At 41.5% G+C, this 15,092-nt stretch overlaps 1 protein-coding gene across 1 annotated transcript in view; it reads left to right on the forward strand.

The window, feature by feature from the left end:
• Positions 1-14,634, forward strand: part of LOC136626559 (heparan-alpha-glucosaminide N-acetyltransferase-like) — a 315,606-nt gene extending 300,972 nt beyond the window's left edge. Inside the window, exons 15-17 of the mRNA XM_066601610.1 lie at positions 4,067-4,137; positions 12,478-12,590; positions 14,303-14,634. Coding sequence (XP_066457707.1) covers positions 4,067-4,137; positions 12,478-12,590; positions 14,303-14,484 — 366 coding nt within the window. The 3' untranslated portion in view covers positions 14,485-14,634. The remainder of the gene's footprint in view (positions 1-4,066; positions 4,138-12,477; positions 12,591-14,302) is intronic.
• Positions 14,635-15,092: the final 458 nt, after the last annotated feature.

Genomic DNA, 15,092 nt, shown 5'->3' on the forward strand with positions numbered 1-15,092 from the left:
ATCTTTGCTTTTCCAGATCTTTTCCATTCCTTGCATTGTAGTCCTACCAAGTGTAATCCATCTCTTGATCTCAGGTCCAGATTGCCCGTTGCAGTCAATTTTAGATCCAAGGAAGATGAAATCTTAGACCGACTCGACTTCTTCATTGTTAATTTTTATGTTCAATGTACCGTTGCCTACCGCGGTGATGACTAAAGTTTTCCTGCTGTTGAGGTACAGTCCCATGCGTTCGCTTTCCTTTTGCACTCATTGGATAAGGTATTCCAGGTCCCTTTCACTTTACACAATCAGGGTGATGTCATCTGCATATTGGAAGTTGGTTGACATTTCTGCCACCAATTTTGACTCCAATTTCTAATTCAGCCAAATTGCATCGCCTCATGATCGTTTCTGCGTACAGATTGAAAAGGACTGGTGTTAGAATGCAGTATGGCTGTACGCCTTTCTCGATTCCGAACCATTCCATGTTTCTGTCCTGTTTGCTGTTTCTTGGTTGTTGTAAAGCGACCTTATAAGCTGTTCAATATGTTCTGGACGCCTGTTTGCTTCAGACACTTCCAAAGCTTGTCATGTTCGACACAGTTAAATGCTTTGCTATAGTTGATAAAACACATGTACCCATCCTTTTGATACTTCTGGGTCTTCTCCATGATCCAACGCAGGTTTTTGATTTGGTCTCTGGTGCCATGTCATCTCCGGCAGTTGCCATTCAACAATTGTTGCAATGCGTTTTTGCATGATTTTTAAAATAATTTTGCTCGCTTGAGGTATGAGGGCGATGGTGCAGTAGTTGGAACATTCTTGAGCATCGCCTTTTTTTGGAAGGAAGTGTGATGAAGAAAGATCTTGTCCAGTCTTTTGGCCACGATTTGGAGCTCCAGATCTTTTAACACAGGTCAGTTAGGATCTTGACTGACACTGGTTTGAGCAGTTCGGGTGATATGTGATCAATGCCCGGAGCTTTCCTGTTTGGTAGTTTTTTCAGGGCCCATGTGACTTCTTCCTCTAGAATGCACGGTTCTTGTTCTACTTGATGCACGTGATCCAATGGGTTCTCTGTTTGATCGCCTGCATACAGCTCTGCTGTATATTCTTGGGACCTGCGCTTGATTTGATCTTCTTGTAATAATTTTCCATTCCAGTCTTGGATAGTTGCTGCCTTGCATGGTACAAACGATGCCTGGGTCTGCTTCACCTGGGCGAAGAGAGCTCGGGTGTGGCCTTGCTGGTTTGCTTCTTCCAGTTTCGCACATTGGTCATTTCAGTAGCTCTTCTTGTCTCTTCTGACTTTTTTTGAAATTCCGCATTTAGCTGTCTGAATTCAACAATGGTGCCCACTGCTTCAGCTGCTCGGCTCTTGTTGGCAATTCTGATGGATTCATCTGATAGCCACTGTGGTAATTTTGCTGATTTTTTTGAAAGGGATGATTTGTTCAGCTGTATTCCGTGTAATGGATTTCATTTCCTCCCATAATTCGTCAGGGTCTTATCTGATGGTGCTGAGCGCTTCAAATCGTTTATTCACTTTTACTGTGTGAAGGTATGTTGTCCACATTGAAACTGTTGCTGGTGATCTTTTGATGTTGCTGAATCTGAGCTTGATTTTTGCGCCTAGGAACTGATGATCGGAGCTGCAGTCTGCACCCGGAAGTGCTTCTGGGCAGTCATTTATATAGATTCAAGCTCGGTTGTAGGGTTATTCACAGGAATTTAAATGAATAAAACAAGTTGTAGAGGTTTTTGCTCCATATATTAACTAGCTGATATACCCCGCTTTGCCCGAGTTAATTTGGTACTGGTGTTTATCTGGTGTTCACACGGAAAATCGTATGAAGTCGTGGTTACTTTAGAGATACCGAGGAAAAAAATATGTTCACCATTTTGCATGGTTCTTTGCGTTACCCAGGAAACACCATGTGGAGGTAACCATGCAACATTTCCTTTATATAAAATGACATCAGGAAGTGAGAGAATTAGATTACGTACGTAAAATTTGGATGCTAATTCTTTTGCGCTTAGAATTGAATAATTGAGTTGGGACCCATTAACTTTTCCTATTTATGACATAATCAGTGCTCGTGCCAAATTTCAAGTTTCTATGACATTGGGAAGTGAGAGAATTAGATTACGTACATAAAATTTGGACGCTAATTCTTTTATGCTTAGAATTGAATAATCGCATTGTAACCCATTAGCTTATCCTATTTATGACATAATCAATGCTTGTGCCAAATTTCAAGTTTCTATGACATCAGAAAGTGAGAGAATTAGATTACGTATGTAAAATTTGAACACTAGTTCTTTTGCACTAGAATTCAATAATCGAGTTGGGACCTCTTTACTTTTCCTATTTTCGACATAATCAATGCTCGTGCCAAATTTCATGTTTCTACGACATCGGGAAGTTGGAGAATTAGTGGCGAGTCAGTGAGTGAGTGAGTGAGTCAGTGAGTGAGTGAGTGAGTCAGTCAGTCAGTCAGTGAGGGCTTTCATCTTTATATATGTAGATATATAAATTTTCTCGTACATCCAACAGTATGTTCAATGTAATAGCTTCCCTTTAATTTATAGGCTCTAATAAGCAGTACCTGCATCTTAAAGGGGTTGTACCAAAAGCAACTTTTATCACCTATCCATAGAATAGCTGATAATGGTCTAATTGGTGGGGGACTCACTGCTGCTGAGATCCTGCTGATTTTGAGAACGGAGGTCCTATGTCCCTCTGTTCTCGTCACTGCTGGCTTGCTGCACCCATCTACACTGATGTCCAATTGAATGGAGCAGCAGTTGCACATGCACAGCAACGTTCCATTTAGTTCTATGGGGCTGACAGAGATAACCCAGTACAAGCGCTTGGCTATCTCTGGTTGTCCCATTAAAAATGAATGCAGCGGCACTGTGCATGCGTGACCACCACATCCTTTAGTCTCCATCTCACTGCAGTGTTTGCAGCGTGCCTACAGTGAGGGGGGAGGGAACCGTAGGACCCCGTTCTCTGGATTGGTGGGGGTCTCAACGGTCAGAACACCAACGATTGGGCTTTTGTTATCCACCTATCTTGTAGATAGTTCATAAAATTTGTTTTTCGTACAACGCGTTTAGAATACTAAAACTCATATAAAATTTTTAGTTCATCGGGAAGTTTACGACACCTGATTCTGACTCCCCATGCTGATACTGATCAGCCTACAAGTCTCCCATAGACAGTACTATGAGAATATAGTAGTGTAACGGAGAGCCTTCATTTCCCAGACTGAATGGCAGTAATTCAGGTGAGCTTCCCTAGGTGGTGTTTAGTCATGGTGGACATGCCTTGTATGCAAAATATGTGGGACCTGTCCTTTTAAGAAGGGTTTTATAGGTCCTATTCTTAGCAGGCCACTTCCATTGTTGTCCACTGCTCCCTCTAAATGAGAGCAGAAATGTTCTGGCGCTTTCTGCTCTGATGAATCATGGAATTATTAGTAAGAGCTAGAATGTAGAGAGCGGTGATTGAGATTAAAGAGGCCATAAAATACAATACATCCATAGCTCTTGAATATTTAATGATATTGTTCTGCCAGATCTGGTGAAAACAAATTATTGCCACTGTTTTTCTGTAATCACATTATTTTTAAAAAAAAGCCATTATTTTGTTTATCCACAGTCGCTGACGTTCTTCGCAGCTTCTCTATCTAGTCAAATGAAGAATAAATCGTCTCCATTGTATGGCCAGCGTTGTTCTCATCAGTTAGTACTGACTTTGCCTCTATTTGTAGATCTGCATAAAAACAGAGAAATATCAGTTTTCTTAATTATGTGTTTGCGTGCCTTACAGCCATAGTCACTGGTGATGAGCTGGAGATCCTTATCCGTGTTGGTGCAGACAGGGCATGCAAGGACTGTGAGGTCAATTCTGTATATGCCCTTGTGGTGACAAAGAGGTTAACCCATACATTTGTCCATGGTGTAATCAATGAAAGCACTTACGATCATAGAATGCCCATCTGTCTCCTCCGCTTCTGATTTTCACAGTTCAACCAGCCATGATTTCTTCTAATATGGTGGCTTCTTTCTTTTTCCACAGGGGATTATCTCGGCCATCTTAACCAAGTGTACAAGGGATGAAGGATTTATACCAATCAATAAAAACCTCTGGTAAGTGCTTCTAAGCCAAACTAGAGCAATTGCTGTTACAAAGCCTGGCCTTTATTCAGTCCAATCGTAGGCATTAACAGCTCCTCATACTCAACCATTCATGGTAAGGAAGTTTTGTGGAGCCCCGGGGCAGCATTACCATTAATACAGTTGTTATGGCCATCTCAATTGGCCGTATTAATTACCCACTACCGTGCCACCTCTCACCTTTTTCATTGCAAATCATATAAAGACCATGCGAGGTATCTTTAGTGAGAAGTCAAGAGTACATATTATCTTATGAACATTGATTATGAAGCATGAAAATATTGGACATGGGAAGGAAAAAGTCTGAATGATATGAAATATATCAAAGCTTTGAGTATTCAGAACACCTGCAAAGGTTGAGGCTTGGTTCATAAATAAGGGGACACAACATTCTAACGGTTACCTAAACCTTTTCCATTCAGCAACACTCCTTGGGTGAACTCGATGAACATATGATGTTTCTAACTCTACTATGTAACTATTTTGGACTTTTTCCTAATAATGATGGGGTAAAATAATGTATAAAGGAAAAATGCATGTAAAAAACACCGGTTACATGTATGGCACCACTTATGTCAATGGCACTGGTTACATGTATGGCACCGTTTACATGTATGGTACTAGTTACATGTATGGCACTGTTTACATGTGCAGCACAGGTAACATGTATGGCACCGTTAACAGGTATGGCACTGTTTACATGTATGGCACTGGTTACATGTATGGCACTGGTTATATGTACGACACTGGTTATATGTACGACACTGGTTATATGTACGACACCGGTTACATGTATGGCACTGTTTACATATATGGCACTGGTTACATGTATGGCACTGTTTACATATATGGCACCGTGTACATGTATGGCACTGGTTACATGTATGGCACCGTTTACATGTATTGCACTGGTTACATGTATGGCACCGCTTACATCAATGGAACTGGTTACATTATTGCACAGTTTTCATGTATGGCACTTTTTACATGTGCAGCATAGGTTACATGTATGGCACTGGTTATATGTATGGCACCATTTACATGTACAACACCGGTTACATGTATGGCACTGGTTACATGTATGGCACCGCTTACATCAATGGCACTGTTTTCATGTATGGCACTGTTTACATCTATGGCACAGGTTACATTTACGGCACAGGTTACATGTATGGCATCGGTTACATGTATGGCACTTGTTACATGTATGGCACTGCTTACATCAATGGCACTTGTTAAATTATGGCATTGTTTTCATGTATGGCACTGCTTACATGTATGGCACTTGTTACATGTATGGCACCGCTTACATCAATGGCACTTGTTAAATTATGGCATTGTTTTCATGTATGGCACTGTTTACATGTATGGCACTGGTTACATGTATGGCACTTGTTAAATTATGGCACTGCTTTCATGTATGGCACTTTTTACATGTATGGCACAGGTTACATGTATGGCATCAGTTACATGTATGGCACTGGTTACATGTATGGCACCGCTTACATCAATGGCACTGGTTACATTATGGCACTGTTTTCATGTATGGCACAGGTTACATTTACGGCACAGGTTACATGTATGGCATCGGTTACATGTATGGCACTGGTTACATGTATGGCACCGCTTACATCAATGGCACTTGTTAAATTATGGCACTGTTTTCATGTATGGCACTGTTTACATGTATGGCACAGGTTACATTTACGGCACAGGTTACATTTACGGCACTAGTTACATCTATGGTACTGGTAATACGGTGTCCATAAGACTATAGTAGAGGACCTTTCACACGGGACAGAATATTCTGCAACAGCTTTACCGAATATGCTGTCCCTGAATTCTGCACCAAAATTGGCATTGCTAACTGCAGATTTTGAAATCAGAATTACGCCAGGATTCTGCTATTTACAATATCACTGCTAACTTGAAGATTTGGGGGTTAAATATTCCGCAGGAGGGCGTATTCTGCAACGCTGTTGTGGAATATGCCGTCCTATGTGAAAGGTCCCTAAGGAACATTTCCAAGAGCTGCATCCTGGAAGTAGCCATCACCTACTACTATATTATGGCAAACGCATATGAATGTATGACATAAAATTCTGACTATTTATATGCTGCCATATTTAATAGAATCTCTGTGAAGAATGGAAGCTAGAACATTTTATCTACTGTAAATGACAAAACATAGCAGGCAGATTAACTTCATTAGAGGTTGGATCATTAATATACCTGCGATTGTAGTCTACTGGTAAGATGAATGATCACAGCATCCATCAAGGCACACACTGTAGTGAATGAATAGATCTTCTGCTCTAGGCATCCTTCGCTCTTCCACTACTTGTCTATAGTAGGAGCGCTCATTAGAAAGTTCACTGAAAATGACAGTGAATTAATATATGTACATTAATACAGCCATGAATATGACAATGTAGAAAAGCGTTCCCCAAACTACAAAGCAGATTTTTGATGACACTGTATTTCCTGGTACAAACAATTATCAGACCAATTTGTCTTAAAGAGCTTTTATGACTTTAGCAAACAAAGTTTATTCATTGCATTAGGAAAAGTTACCTTCCATAGTTATTCAATAGACTTTCTGTATGACTTCCTTACAGTCTCTAATACCTCTGCTTGCTGTCATTTAGAAGCCTTCTTTATCACTTTGGAATGACATTGCAGATATACAATTCTGTAACTTTAATGAGTTTTTGTACTTGTGTGCCCATCTGTTTACTTGGTGTGCACATCTGTTTACTTGGTTCTTGATCTCATTTATTGAAGTCAGGATAAACAATAGGTGGCTATTAGAGATGAGCGAGCATACTCGCTAAGGGCAAGGGAGAGCGGGGAGGAATGGAGGGGAGATCTCTCTCTCCCTCTCTCCTCCCGCTCCCCCCTGCTCATGGCCGCAACTCACCTGTCACCCACGTCGGCAGCCGAACCTTTTCTTCCGAGCGTGGAGATACTCGCTAAGGACAATGCTCGATCAAGTAATTGTCCTTAGCGAGTATGCTCGCTCATCTCTAGTGGCAATCATGGCAATGTTTTTCAGGGTTTTTCTGTCATTTACTGTGCAAGAGTAATACAATATTTGTATAGGTAATTCTTACCACAACGATACCTATTATGTGCGATTTCATTTATTTATTCATTTATTTAGGTACATTAAAAGGGTTTTCCTGTAGAGTAGAATCCCAGCTGTCATTAGATATCTTCACTCCATCCAGTACCAGGCTATACTTACCACACTGTAAGAAAGGTGTATGGGCAGTTTCAGATTACCTTACTGACTGCTGTAAAGACATGTAGTCATTAAGAGGTTAATGGGGGACATTATCCTGCCTAGTACCTAGGGCAGCACAAGCCATAAATACAGCCCTACACAGAACACGGCTTCTTCTGCCTCCTGATTGCCCCCACACAACTAAAGTTGCCAACCCCTTTTTATTTTATGAACAACTAAACAAACAATAATGGACAGCTCAAAATCTTTAGGGACTAAAGGCCCATGTAGACACAACTATTCTCGCTCAAAAAAATTCACTCAAAGCTGCCTTTTGAGCGATAACAATTGCGCCTAAATGTACGGACATCGAGCAGTTTTCGTGCACGATTCGTTCCTCGCTTAATTCTAGTTTTCTAGAATTGAGCGATGAACTCTTAGTAGTGCAGGCTGTTATCACCGTTGGCAGCACTGATAAGATTATTTCAGCTTGTGTCCTGCTGGTAGTTCACAGCGGGAAGCAAGCTGTAAGCTCCGGAGAACAATACAGCTGTTTAATTATGCAAAACAGCTGTATTGTTCACCAAGCCATAGTGGCAGTGTCCTGCTCTGCCTGCATAGCTCTTTAGTAGCTAATTAGCTACTATAGACTATGCAAAGATGATCACTCAAATCTGTCACTCAGGGTGGATTCAGATGACTGTATATCTGCTGGGTTTTCACGCCCAGCCGATATACGGCGTCTCTCTCTGCAGGGGGAGGAGGCTGGAAGAGCCGGGAGCAGTGCTCTGAGCTGCTGCCTCCTCTCTACCCCCCTGCACTATTTTCAATGAGGAGAGGCGGGACGGGGGCGGAGCTAATTCCCAGGACTTAGCCCCTCCCCCATTCCGCCTCCCCTCTTTGCAAATAGTGCAGAGGGGTGGAGAGGGGATGGAGAGGAGGCAGAGAGGGGGCGGGAGCTCAGAGCACTGCTCCCGGCTCTTCCAGCCTCCTCCCCCCACAGAGAGAGACGCTGTATATCGGCTGGGCGTGAAAACCCAGCCGATATACGGTCGTCTGAATGCACTCTCAAACTGTCGTTTGAGCGATCATCTATCAGTGTAACATGACGTCTTATAATCTGCCCATTAATAAAAACCCCACTCCTCATTAAAGGGGTTGTCCCGCGCCGAAACGTTTTTTTTTTTTTTCAATAGCCCCCCCGTTCGGCGCGAGACAAACCCGATGCAGGGGTTTAAAGAAAAAAATGGATAGTACTTACCCGAATCCCCGCGCTCCGGTGACTTCTTACTTACCTTGCGAAGATGGCCGCCGGGATCTTCACCCTCGGTGGACCACAGGTCTTCTGTGCGGTCCATTGCCGATTCCAGCCTCCTGATTGGCTGGAATCGGCACACGTGACGGGGCGGAGCTACGAGGAGCAGCTCTCTGGCACGAGCGGCCCCATTCAGAAGGGAGAAGACCGGACTGCGCAAGCGCGTCTAATCGGGCGATTAGACGCTGAAAATTAGACGGCACCATGGAGACGAGGACGCCAGCAACGGAACAGGTAAGTGAATAACTTCTGTATGGCTCATAATTAATGCACGATGTACATTACAAAGTGCATTAATATGGCCATACAGAAGTGCATACCCCAACTTTGTTTCGCGGGACAACCCCTTTAAGCTAAATAGCCTGTATCACCCACATGTGAATTGGCTCTGCATATACAAAAAGTACAGTATCAATACGTGCGCAAATCTACCTAATCAAATCGCATTAACTGCACAAATATGTTGCTCTGAAGTGTGTAGAATTACGCATATGGTCGTCTGAAGCCACTCAAATACAAACAGAAACAAGTGATAGATCTCTCACCTTCCTCCTCATCCTCCCCATTCTTACACCCAAGAAGACACTTGACAGATTTACAGAAGACCTGAAAATCAATATACAGTTAAGCATTGAGTATGCAGATGGCGCGGGCGCCCTTCTACGGCAGGATAAATGGCTTTTAGGAAGTATTAAAACAAAATAGCACAGATGAGAACTATCAGGGAAGAAGAATGTGCTGGAAGGTTCCCTTACGTGATTAATTTAATTTGTCTAATGTATTTAGTGTGTGCAGCAATGAGATGAGTGAAGTACACGACAGCCGTATGTGAGCCCGCTGCTTGTGTAATATACAAATATGTACAATACGGGACTTCATTCATCAAGGCTCGGGCTTCTTCACATCAACGTGATTTCATCCTGTTCTGCGGCTGTGATGAAACAAAACCATTGATTTCAATGGTTTTGTTATCACTAGCAGGATTCTCGCACATTAATACCACGCCTAATAAAAGATAGCAGTTGCCCTGTCTTTCTCATTTGTAGTTTTTCTACCTATATTCCTGCTTTTTTAAAAAGCAGGCCAAACAAATTCCATGCCGTAGTGCTGGAGTTTGAAAAAAGCAGCACGAAAATGGGTCCTGAAATCTATGGTTTTGTTTCATCCCAATATGCGGCCGTGATTATCACGCCCATGTGAATAAGCCAGGGAGAAGGACTTGGTTTCTTCCTTATTTACATGTTTAATTAAAGTAACTCTAGTTTGGGGGTTCCAGACACAAATATGATGAACTGCATAAAAGCAAGGAGGGAGCCAGGAGTATCACAGCTCCCTGCAGCTTCCCAGAGCTCCTCTCAGAAGGCTATAGATGTACATAGCAAATGGAGCTCAGGCTATGTGAAAATGATCCAATGTATGGCTTGCTAAGGATGAAGTGATAATCAGCGCTCAGGTTGTGCTCTTTAACCCATTAACACACAAAAAAGTTATGGGACTTTGAATGCAAAGATGAAAAAATAATAATTTGAAAAAAAGAGGCTTTTATTGTGCAAAAATTGAAAAAACCTAAAAAAATTATAACAATTTTGGTATCGTCGTAATCGTACTGACCTGCAGAAAAATGTATCCAGTCATTTATGCTGCATGATTAAGGGCTTATTCACAGGAGCATATATTGGTTGCCGTTTCACGGCCGGCAGATATATGCTACCATCTGAGCTGTCTTCCCCATTCCCTCCACCTCACCAGATCTCTGCCTCTCTCCTCCCCTCCCATTGCTGGCTGCGGACAAGGGGCGGGCCAACCTCTGCCCCGCCCCCTCCCATTGCAAGCAGCCGGAGGGGAGGAGAGAGGCAGAGAGTCGGTGAGGTGGAGGGAAGGGGGAAGACAGCTCAGATGGTAGCATATATCAGCCAGCCGTGAAAACGGCAGCCAATATACTCTCCTGTTAATAAGTCCTAGCGCTGTAAAAAAAATAACTATGGCAGAATTGATGTGTTTTCTCTCCCTGCTCTGAAAAAAAATATAATAAAAGTTTTACAATACATTATATGTACCCAAAAATGGTACCATAAATACTACAGTTTGGCATGCAAAAAAACAAGCCGTGACGATGGAAATATAAAAAAAACTTATGGCTTTTGAAGTGTTGTGATGAAAATCCCCCCAAAATTGTTGTGTCTTTAATGGGTTAACATCCAAAATTTATATCTGTTCAGTATAAAAGACTTGTGACATACAGAGGGATGTGACACTTTTATACAGAACAAGTAATGGTTTTGGATTACTCCTAATTCTAGTAGAACAATCTATTTAATAACACTGAAGCAAATTTACTAATTCAAATGTGCTAGAATTATATCACTGCGAAAGGACAAATCAACTCAACAGTCACCGCCAGGGGTCAAACTTACCAATATACTGATACAAAGATACCAGGGCAGGTATACACCACCTCCCAGTAGAGAAAAGGTAGGCCAATTGTAATATGGAGGAGCACAATTTCCAGATACTGAAGAACAATGGGACTGGCACCCTTTGTATGCCTGATCTGTGATAAGGCTAGACAGACTCTCCCTCAATATGTGGCCGTTGTGTGAATGGTTCATCAGTATTTTGCACTTGTGCAATACTCCTCCATTTAGCAATTTGCCATACTGCATTCTGTTAGGAAGTGGTGTATACCTGCCCTTGGGTAACTGTGTATCAGTAACTATGGCCGCTGACATTGAAATGTGCTGAATTTAGCTTAAAATGCACTCAAAAATATCATACATACCATGCACCGCAATTATTATGTTTTAGACACTTTTTGCTCCTTCAGACACTTTTCAAATATGTCCCAAGGATTGGGTATAGCTTTGTGGAACAGAAACATGCACCACATTTATTAGTAGAGTATCACAGAGGGCAGAGCAGATTCCAATATCAAAATCCTATCAGTCACAGAGTAGATGCATAAAGAATCCTTATTAACATTCAATTTAAAAGCAGAGCAGATGGACAAAAACAAATCACTGTGGACTTCAAGAGAAAAAAATCGCAACTAAGTTCCAACAGTATTGACTTGTGGAGCAGCACATGTGACTGTAGATGTAAATATAAAGAGGGGCAAGGAGTGACCTGCTCATCAGATACCACAGTGAACTCGATTTGTCCCACTAGACAAAAATAACGAGGTTGACAGCCTAAAGGTTAATAGCTGTTGTGTATCAGGGCATCTAATCCTCTCTTAAACTCCTCTATCAATTTTGCCATCACCACGTCCTCAGGCAGAGAGTTCCACAGTCTCACTGCTCTTACTGAAAAGAACCCTCTTCTGTATTAGTGATGAAACCTTCTTTCCTCTAACCATAGAGATGCTACCTTGTTACCATATGTAAGTGATGACATTCTCTTTACAGCGCTGTGGTTTATCTATATAAATGTGGGAAATAAATAAAATACCGGTTGTGTTGAGGTCGTTGCCTCATAACTTCTCTGCAGAAACCTGACCGCCTGCCCTCTTGATAATTACACGCAGCAGCAGAGCACATGGAGAAGCCGAATAGATTAGTGGCCCGGCTAAAAGACAGATGGTTCGGTATGACATTGTGAATTATAAAAACTGCTTCACAGAAGACAGAACATGTCATAAACTGCCGCATTTCTTGAGTCACCTCATTACTGCATCTTGTTATTTGAGCTCAGTTACAATTTCGATAACAATAAGTATTTTCTTAGGACAACTTGGACTCCGGACATATGACTTTATCCTTCTCCACATTTTCAGGTCTCTGTCCTTCATCACAACACTCAGCTGCTTCTCCTTCCTCTTACTGGGGCTGATGTTCTACGTGATTGATGTGAGACAATGGTGGGGAGGACAACCATTCATCTACCCAGGTATATGATCATGTGTGTGCCCTAAACTAATGGACGATTATCTCCATATAGTACAATAAATGCCTGAGCCGCAGTCATTCCCAGACCAGAAGGACCAAGTCTTTTAGACAGGAAGACAGAGGAAAATTTTCGGCCTGTAAAGTGTGGCCTTTTCAGTGCACGATGACAATGACACATTAGCAAAAGGGACCTATGGTTTCAGGAGCCCATTCTTCCCACCACATGGCAACATAGAGTGCTGACATTGTGACATCAGATGAAGCTTCACACAGCAGGGTTACATACAAGATAGAAGCCGTATCTACTGTTCAAGTAGTTTCTCTTAACGCACAATCAGTCCAGATTTGGCTCACATCCACACATGGCCCATATTTTACTACTTGTCACCCCTCGTGCATTGGCGTAGATCAGAGGTTATAGCTTTATTTACATAGTACTTGAAAGATACTATTTATACCAGTCTGACATGTATAGGACTGAAGAACTGTAGAATACTACAAAATCTAGTAGGAGCCTCAACGTTTATACCAAAAATGCAAATAAAGTATTGATATTTTCAGTCCAATGAAGGCAGTGATATGTTTGGACTAAATAGATATATGTTTGATCTGTGTCCTCTAGTCCTGTCGTTTTCATGATCATGTGCCCATATGTTTTAGTGTAAATGGTCAAGAAGCTAGTTTTTGGAACATGTAGCACCCGTGACAATACTGTACCGCACTGCTGAACATCGTAAACATCACTAATCGCTTCTCTTGCTAACAAAGTAGTGATTATTGTGGAGGACAGATTTCAGACTTTGTTAATCAAAAGACGTTAATGCACCTACTATACTGATTATTTGCAATCAAAGAAGTTGCTCCATCTTACTGGTGGAGTGATTGGCAGTGAGAAAAAAGGAAAGAGTAGAGCAAAGAAGGAAGGTAAGTGGATGTACTCTGGCTAGATGATATAGTATACACTACATGTTGTCGGCGTAATACGCTGGTCAATTGTAGATCATGTAAGCATTGAGTGTTGGTATGAACACAGGCTACAAGTTCATAAGTCACTGGCACTACCTGTCGGCAAGTGAAGCTTTTTAATGGACTTGAGCCGGGAGTGTAAGAATAAAGAAACTTTATGAACTAGTAAATATAGTGCGTTTTGAGGTTCACTGACCTCTTCATCAGACATCTGGATAGTTACTAAAGGTTATGGTGCGAGAAGAATAATACAGGGGTAGGAATGGGATGGTAAAAAGTGAGAAGTAAAAAGGAGGGTTGAGGAGATGACAAATAAAGAAGAAACATTTTTATTTTTTTCATCTTTTCGACCTTCATTTTATTTTTCGCTTTTTACCATTCCATACTCCTGTATTATTTTCTTGCACCATGACCCTGAGTAACTACCCTGCTGTCTAATGAAGAGGTCTGCAAAACCTCGAAATGTGTTAGATTTGATTGTTTCTTTCACTCTCACTTCTGGATCAAGTCCATTTAAAAGCATCACTTGCCGACAGGTTGCGCAGGTGCCTTATGAGCTTTTACCCTGTGTTCATGAGAGATTGGACAGGTCCATACTCATTGTGTTATTACTATGCACATCCAAAGTGTACTAGAAATGAGAGAACTAAGTCACACAGAATGTACAGTCAGTGACTGAGGTAAGGAATCATACTGTGTGTTATCATGATAACCATAGTGCATTGTATTCTCTTATATTACATTCAGGAATGAATTCAATCTTCGTATACGTCGGACACTCACTTCTGGCTTCATATTTCCCATTTAACTGGGAGGTAAAGAACTGGACGTCTCATTATGAATTCCTTGGTCAAGACCTTCTAGGCACCTCCATCTGGATCTTAGTGTCCTACTTGCTGTACAGGAAGAAATTCTTCTTAAAGATTTAAAGACTGGTATGGGTAGTATCTGTATGCGGATTATGCAGTTTCCTCATATAAACAGAGGTTGAATATAGGGTTTAAATGTATATCTGGCATCATTTTGCGAATGCTTTCTTCTCCCATATCCTTGAAATATCACCATGACCACTTCTTCCATCAAAATAATGGCAGAAAAAATCTTATGAAATGTTCCTTGTAGCTCATATGGCTATATGACACGCAAATACCCCCAAAAACATGAATGCAAACAAAAGGTATTTCGGCCACAAATGGTCTGAGACGTATTTCTCTCTGAGTTGTCATTAATGACCCGCACTAAGGAAGGTGATGTGTGACATTAAGCCAGTTGGCTAGGAGAGTGTCAAAGAAATAATCTATTCCTCTGACCACTTGCAGGGGAGGTCTGTTTGTGAAAAAAGGGGTTTCCGAGCAACTTCAGTTCCAGGCATAGAGGTACTACCATGATATCTATGTGTCTTTTGCCAAGTCCTTGTCTGCAACTACTAAGAAACTGCTGTTGCCTTATTGATTGCAGTAGTTGGAGTCTTCTAGTCCCTTATAAACTTTTTACAGTTCATTTGTCCTATCAATAATCCATATCAGTTGTCATAACA

The sequence above is a fragment of the Eleutherodactylus coqui genome, chromosome 4, assembly GCF_035609145.1.
Source record: "Eleutherodactylus coqui strain aEleCoq1 chromosome 4, aEleCoq1.hap1, whole genome shotgun sequence".
Taxonomy (NCBI): domain Eukaryota; kingdom Metazoa; phylum Chordata; class Amphibia; order Anura; family Eleutherodactylidae; genus Eleutherodactylus; species Eleutherodactylus coqui.